The following is a 7,940-nucleotide window of genomic DNA, read 5'->3' as shown; positions in this document are numbered from 1 at the left end:
ATATGCAGGCCATGTATAGGACATGTCCTGACCGCGGTAAGAAAGTTGCCTGATTTTCAGGCATTTGTATGCAGTTTGTGGGCATAGTGTGCAGGCCATATCCAGGATGCGTTCTTGTCGCGGTAGGGAGTAGCCCGATTTTTAGGCATTTCTTGGTATTTTCTGGGACTCGATGTCCAGGCCATGTCTGGGATGCATCATGGCCACAGTAGGGATGGAGCCTGATTTTCAAGCAATTATGGGCAGTTTCTAGGACACGGCGTGCAAGGCATGTTGAGGATGCAGCAGGGACGCATCCTGACTTTGAGGTATTTTTAGGCTGTTTTTGGAACATAGTGTGCAGGAAATGTTCAGGATGCATCTTGGCTACGGCAGGGATACAGTCTGGTTTCTAGGCGTTTCTAGGCGGTTTCTGGGATACGGTGTTAGGCCATGTCTAGGATACTGCAGGGACACATCCTGATTTTCATGTATTTCTAGGCAATTTCTTGAACACGGTGAGCAAGCAATTTTCGGGACGCGTCGGGGCTGCTGCAGGGATGCAGCCTAATTTCCAGGCATTTTTTGGCAGTTTCTAGGACACGGTGTGCAGGCCATGTCCAGGACGCGACTGGGATGTAGCATGATTTACTGGCACTTCTAGACAGTTTTTGGGATACGGTGTGCAGGCCTTGACCGAGACGCGTCCGGGCCACGTCAGGGACGCAGCTTGATTTTCAGGCATTTCTAGGAATTTTTTGGGCACGGTGTGTAGGCCACGTCCGGGGCGTGTCCTAACCGTAGTAGGGACGCATCCTAATTTTCTGGTCTTTGTAGGCAGTTTGTGGGCACGGTGTGCAGGCCATATCCGGGACGCATCCTGGCCTCGGTTGGGACGCAGCCTAATTTTTAGGCATTTCTTGGCAATTTCTAGGACTCGGAGTGCAGGCCATGTTCGGGACGTCTCATGGCCATGGTAGGGACGGAGCCTAATTTTCAGGCGATTCTGGGCAGTTTTTGGGATGCAGTGTGCTGGCCATGTCCAGGATGTGGCAGGAACGCATCCTGAATTTTAGGTATTTTTAGGTAGTTTCTGGAACACGGTGTGCAGGCAATGTTTGGGATGCATCTGGGCTGTGGCAAGGATGCAGCCTAGTTTATAGGCATTTCTAGGCAATTTTTGGGACACGGTGTGCAGGCCATGTCCAGGATGCTACAGGCACACATCTAGATTTTCATGTATTTCTAGGCAATTTCTTAGACACGATATGCAGGCAATTTTCAAGACGTGTCGGTGCTGCTGCAGGGATGTAGCCTAATTTTCAGGCATTTATAGGCAGTTTCTAGGACATGATGTACAGGTCATGGCGGGGACGCGTCCGAGCCACGGCAGGGACGCAGCTTGATTTTCAAGCATTTCTGGGAAGTTTTTGGACACGGTGTGCAGGCCACATTCGGGATGCATCGTGGCCAAGGCATGGATGGAGCTTGATTTTCAGGCAATTCTGGGCAGTTTCTAGGACACGGTGTGCAAGCCATGTCTAGGATGCCACGGACGCATCCAAACTTTCAGGTATTTTTAGGCAGTTTCTGGAACACGGTGTTCAGGCAATGTTCGGGACACGTCTGGGCCATGGTAGGGATGCAGCCTAGTTTCCAGGCAGTTTTTGGGACACGGTGTACAGGCCATGTCGAAGATGCTTCAGGGACACACAAATATTTTCACGTATTTCTAGGCAATTTTTTGGATACAATGTGCAGGCCTTGTCCAAGACGCGTCCAGGCTACGGCAGGGACACAGCCTGATTTTCAGGCATTTCTGAGAAGTTTTTGGGTACGGTGTGCAGGCCGTGTCCTAGAAGCAGCCTGAACTAACGCCCTATATTTATAAGGTCAAAAATAAAAGTTATAATTGGAATAAAATAGATCTTTTAAACTAAGTAAGACTTATATATGTATCATGATAGTACTAAATAATCAGAAATAATTTTCTTATTATTTTACAACACTCCCTATTGGGTGATTATTTGTACAATAACCATCTCATTGAAACCATGTTTGACAAAAAAATCCTATGGGACAAAAATGCCAACAAATTAAAAAAGAGACAAATAAATTGGAGTAATAAAATGATGTTTCGTTAAAACATTGTCAAGAAAATCCAGTGAGATAAAACTTGATCGAAGGAAAAAGGGTACAGTTACTCCCCTGATTTTAATTCTTATATCAAGTTATTCATGTCTCGTACATCAATGTCTTCAATATTACAATTTCTGGTGAAGCATCGCGTTGTCTTGCATAGTCTTTAAATAACACCGTCTTTATAAGAGATATTTTATCAATATTTGATAACTGTAGTGATATGATAATTTAAAAAATAGCTCTTGTTGATAATCAAATAGGGGATTAAATAGAATGATTTTTTAATAAATATTTCTTCTTGTTAGAAGATCATCTTACACGAACTTCCCCAAAAAAAAAAAGATTCAATATGATTTTCTCAAAAAGCTCTTTTTAGAAGAATCAGAAGTAAAAGTCGAAGCAGAAATTACCCCAAATATATCCTAACCCGGTTAGTTAAAACTACGATAGTGTTCCGTGATCGTTAAACCTCGAAGGATTGTTGATATGGCACTTTATTTGATTGAAATTTTATTATGAATTCGGTGACTAATCAACAATAAAAATCGTAAAAATTAATTATTATATTTGATGTCGAGCTTCTCACGAAAATGTTCTCAAAACAGTCAAAACACGAGGATTAAAAGATCTTTCTAAATTAATTACAATTGACGCGATTACAGTGGTACTTAGTACCGTGCTTACGTTTGAAGCAACAATGCATTAATGTTTCATTCCCAATTAATGCAGAAAATATGTTAAAGTTGGGAAAATCTTTTGTCAAATTTTCATTTAGCACATGTTATGTACAAGTTTATATTATAACACAAGGGGAAAAACAAACAAAAAAAGAAAAAAAATCATCTGGGAAATATATTGTCTCCGTTTGGTAAAGTTTATAAAACATTTACCAACGGGTTAATTTCACAAACGGTCACTAAAACTTGCACGAAAATTACAAAATGGTCACTGAAGTTTAAAACTTTCGGTAACCGTCACTTAAGTTTCGAGTGGCGCTTTAAAAAAGGGTCATCGAAGTTTAAAAACTCGTAGAAACGGTCACTGAAGTTTAAAAACTTTCAGAAACGATCACTAAAATTTAAAAACTTGCAGAAATGGTCATTGAGAAGTTTCTAGGTCACGATGTGCAGGTCATGTCCGGGACACATCCGAGCCACGACAAAGAATAATGAAAATAAAATGTAGCTCGACGCTACAACCTATAAATAATAAAACTAGTATCACAACAAAACCAAACTTTCCACCGCCCAGTGCCACAAACAAACCCCTCCGCTACCTTTAGACCAGTACCACCGTTAGTCGAGGCTTGCGCCAGTGCATGGTAGTGGTGATCGTGATAATGAGGAGAAGGTGTTTGCACTGTAGATTGGTGGCCGGAGCCATGTTTATCGGACAGAACCATAAGCTCTAGCTTTTGACACTTCTGGCAATGTTCTTCAGCTCCACTGATGACGAAAATGGACCTGATTTTTCTAGTGAAATTGTAGTTTCCCCATCGTGGAGTTATTTTATTAGATTGGCGTTGTTGTAGATTTTGTAGTCTTCCTCAGTCACTTCCAGCACTGAATCAGCCTTGGAATCATACTTTGGAACTAAACAATCCCCAATCTGAAAATTAGTTTTCTCAGCCCATTTGTTGAACTCGTCAACAGAAGATGGAAATGCCCATAAATTATTTTCACCGCCTATTACGAACTCTCTTACTTCAGAAAGAACACACAGCCAAAACACGATGGTCAAAAATAAGAAAATATATTTGAATGAAGCCATTTTAAGCGAAAAACTGAGAGATTTTCAAATAAAATTTGAGTAATTTTGTAGAAAATAGAATAGAATGGTTTAGGGTTTAGCGTTTAAGGTTTCGGGTTCAGGGTCCAGGGTTCAAGGTCTAGGGTCCAGCGTTGGTTTAGGGCTTAAGGTTTAGGGTTTAGGATTTTTGGGACATGGTGTGCAGGACACATCCAGGACGTAGCCTTATTTTCAGTCATTTCTAGGCAGTTTCTGGGATACTGCGTACAAGCCATGTCTAGGACGCGTCTTTGCTACGGCAGGGACGCAACCTGATTTTTAGGCATTTCTCAACAGTTTGTGGGCACAGTGTGCAGGCCATGTCCGGGACGCGTCCTGGCCGCGGCAGGGATGCAGCCTAATTTTCATGCATTTCTAGCCAGTTTGTGGGCACGGTGTGCAGGCAATGTTTGGGACGCTTCCCGGCCACATTAGGGACGTAAGCAGATTTTCAACCAAATGAAGGAAGCATGATGTGCAAGCTATATTTGGGGCGCAGGTACGTCCCAAGCATTCTGGGCAGTTTTTGGGACATGGTGTGCAGGACATATTTGGGACAAGTCATGGCCACGTCAAGGACGCAACATGATTTTCTGGGATTTTTCAACAGTTTCTGGGCATTGTGTGCAGGCCATGTCCACGACGAATCCTAGCCGCGATAGGGATGTAACCTAATTTTCAAGCATTTCTAGGCAATCTCTGGGTCACGGTGTACATGCTATTTCTAGGACGTGTCCGACCCACGGCAGGGACGGAGCCTGGTTTTCAAGCATTTTAGGGCTATTTTTGGGCACGATGTGTAGGCCTTGTCCAGGACACGTCCTGATTGTGGTAGGTACGCAACCTGATTTCCAGGCATTTCTAGGTAGATTCTGGGGCACGGTGTGCAGGCCATGTCTAGGACACGTCCTGATCGTGGTAAGTATGCAACCTGATTTCCAGGCATTTCTAGGAAGTTTCTAGGGCACGGTGTGAAGGCCATGTTCGAGATGCGTCTTGATCGCGGTAGGTATGCAACCTGATTTCCAGACATTTCTAGGTAGTTTTTGGGCGCGGTGTGTAGGCAATGTCCAGGATATAGCAGGAACGCAACTTGATTTTCAAGTATTTCTAGGTGATTTTTGGGAAGCAGTGTGCAACCCAGTTCGGGACGCGTCCTAATTGTGGCAGGGATGCAGCCTGATTTTTAGGCATTTCTAGGCAGTTTCTGGGATACTGTGTGCAGTGAATGTCCAGGATACAGTAGGGATGCAGCCTGATTTTCATGTAATTCTAGGTAGTTTCTGGGAAGCGGTGTGCAAGCCATGTCCAGGATGCGACTAGGCCGCGACAAGGAAGCAGCCTAATTTCCAGGCATTTCTAGGCAGTTTCTGGGACATGGTGTGCAAGCCATGTCCAGGACGCGACAGGGACGCAACCTAATTTTCAGGCATTTGTAGGCAGTTTCTAGGACACGGTGTACAGGCTATGTCCGGGACACGGTAGGGATGTAGCCTGATTTTCAGACATTTTTGGACAATTTCTGGGCACTGTGCCCAGTCCATGTTCGAGATGCATCCTGGCCACGGTAGGGATGCAGCCTGATTTTTAGACATTTCTGGGAAGTTTTTGGGCACAGTGTGCAGGACATGTCTGGGACGCAGCCTGATTTTTAGGCATTTCTAGGCAGGTCATATCCGACACACGTCGAGGACAAAGCCTGATTTTCAAGTATTTCTAGACAGTTTTTGGGCAAAGTGTACAGGCCATGTCCAGGACACGTCCTGGCTAGGTAGGGACGCAGCCTGATTTTCAGGCAGTTTGTCGGCACGGTGTGCAAGCTATGTCCGGGCAACGGTAGGGACGCAGCCTGATTTCCAGGCATTTCTAGGTAATTTTTGGGTCATAGGGTTTAGGGTTTTAGGGTTTTTTAATTAATTTAGAATTAAAAGCAGGAAGCATATACATGACAAAGAATAATGAAAATAAAATGTAGCTCAACGTTACAACACATGAATAATAAAACTAGTCTACACAACAAAACCAAACTCTCCACTGTCGCTGTGCCACAAATAAACCCCTCCGCCGCCTTCAGACTAGTACCATCATTAGTCAAGGCTGGCGCCGGTGGATGGTAGTGGTGATGTTGATGATGAGGAGAAGGTACCTGCACTGTAGATTGGTGGCCGGAGCAATGTTTATCAGACAGAACCATAACCTTTAGCTTTTGACCCTTCTTCCAATGTTCATCAGCTTCACTGATGAAGAAAAATGGACCTAATTTTTTCAATGAAATTGTAGTTTCTCCATCATGGTGTTATTTTATTGGATTGGCGTTGTTACAGATTTTGTAGTCTTCCTCGGTCACTTCCAACACTGAATCAGTCTTGGAATCATACTTCAGAACTAAAGAATCCCCAATTTGAAAACGAGTTTTCTTAGCCCATTTGTTGAACTCGTCAACAAAAGATGGAACTGCCCATAAATTATTTTCACTGCCTACTATGAACTCTCTTGCCTCAGAAAGAATACCCAGCAAAAACAGGACGATCGAAAATAAGAAAATATTTTTGAGTGAAGCCATTTTAAGCGAAAAATCGATAGATTTTCAAATAAATTTTGAGTAATTTTGTAGACAATAGAATAGAATGGTTTAGGGTTTTTTTTTTTTTTTTTTTGGTAAAGACATCCACACATCCTTAATGACTTTTTAGGGTTCACCAAGGAAGGTCGATGGGAGTTAAGGATTCCCCAACCATATTTATTTCATAAAAATCAAGAGTACACGGAAGGAGGGGGGCATGAACCTGACCTCCAAAAAGCGGTGATGCAACAACTGAATATAATAAAATGAAAGCAATAAACGAGGAAGCACTACTTCCCTATACAATAAAAATAATTTAATAATCATAGCCTAAATTATTACTTCCCTATACAATAAAGAATAGCCTAAATTACGAACCTCTGAAACTGGGCAATCCATGTCTGTCGATCCGCACTATCGCCCTAATATGTCGAGGCAGTTCTAGTGGTCCATACTCTAGATAGTGCCGATGATTCCAGCCTTCTGTAGCAAGAGAATCAGCAACCTAGTTGCCTTCTCTGTAGATGTGTGAAACCGTATCTCTATCGAAGTAGATGAGGTCTCTGATCTGTCTAAGAATACCCTGAATTGACCATGGTCCTCCACCATTGGTAATGTAGTGAATAGCCAATGTTGAATCTGCCTCGAGCCAGATAGCTTAAATCCCAAGTCCTCTGGCCAATAGAAGCCCATCTAGTATGGCTCTGAGTTCAGCCTCCAAAACGAAACATGGGCCATACGATGCTGAGAATGCCCTGATACAGTATCCTGCGTGGTCCCTAATGATGCCTCCACCACTTGCAAATCCATCTTTGACGCATCCATCAGTGTTGATCTTGTAGGATCCAACTGGTGGAGTGCGCCAAACAACCATAATAGGTGGTGGTGGGAGAGGACGGGTCAAAGAAATGCCAAAAAAAGGTGCAAGTGTCACATCTCCTCGCCAATGCTCAACTCGGAATAGTCCTCCCATATGAAGAAAGGAGATCATGCGGTAGACAATAGAAGTAGCAGCAAAACCCCGTGGAAGATGACCACCATCAAAGAAATCCAATACCGCCCTGTAAACATCCTCCTGAATGATATCCCAGCAATGCTGGAAGAATAGGGATGAGAAGCCATCCGGACCAGCGACACTGTCAGCATCAATACTGAAAACTGCCTCCCGTACCTCATGAATCAAAGGGGGACGATTTAGTGCCAGATTATCGTCCACCGTCAATAGCCTCGGAATGACATCAGAACGGATGTGGTCCAAGGGTTGTGGAGGAGCAGATAAGAGATCCTGGTAGAAAGCAACAACCGAGTTCTGAATATCAGTAGGAGTAGATAACACTTCCCCCGCCTATGTCATGATAGACCTGATACGCGATTTGATCCTACGCCCCTGAACCATCGCATGAAAATATCGAGTATTGTGATCACCCTCACATGCCCAACGTGAACCGGCCTTTTGCTTCCAAAAGCC

At 43.6% G+C, this 7,940-nt stretch overlaps 1 protein-coding gene across 1 annotated transcript; it reads right to left on the bottom strand.

The window, feature by feature from the left end:
* Window positions 1-3,624: 3,624 nt before the first annotated feature.
* LOC111375201 (early nodulin-like protein 3) lies at window positions 3,625-6,871 on the bottom strand. Its single transcript, XM_022998003.1, has 5 exons — window positions 6,851-6,871; window positions 6,696-6,770; window positions 6,232-6,406; window positions 5,923-6,165; window positions 3,625-3,824 (listed from the first exon to the last, which is right to left on the bottom strand). The coding sequence occupies exons 1-5, from the start codon at window positions 6,869-6,871 to the stop codon at window positions 3,625-3,627; spliced, it is 714 nt and encodes a 237-aa protein (XP_022853771.1).
* Window positions 6,872-7,940: the final 1,069 nt, after the last annotated feature.

Source organism: Olea europaea, unplaced genomic scaffold (assembly GCF_002742605.1).
Source record: "Olea europaea var. sylvestris unplaced genomic scaffold, O_europaea_v1 scaffold1348, whole genome shotgun sequence".
In the NCBI taxonomy this organism is placed as follows: Eukaryota; Viridiplantae; Streptophyta; class Magnoliopsida; order Lamiales; family Oleaceae; genus Olea; species Olea europaea.
Note: the sequence above shows the minus strand (reverse complement) of the source record. Positions and strands in the feature narration are given on the sequence as shown.

Excerpts from the sequence above, each read along its gene's own strand:
- LOC111375201 (XM_022998003.1), bottom strand. The coding sequence starts at position 6,871 with ATGGATTGCCCAGTTTCAGAG. Across the intron at positions 6,166-6,231 it reads CGAGGAAGACTACAAAATCT|GTCCATTTTTCTTCATCAGT; the intron begins GTAACAACGCCA and ends TGAAAAAATTAG. Across the intron at positions 3,825-5,922 it reads GGAGAGTTTGGTTTTGTTGT|TAAGAGAGTTCGTAATAGGC; the intron begins GTAGACTAGTTT and ends TTCTTTCTGAAG.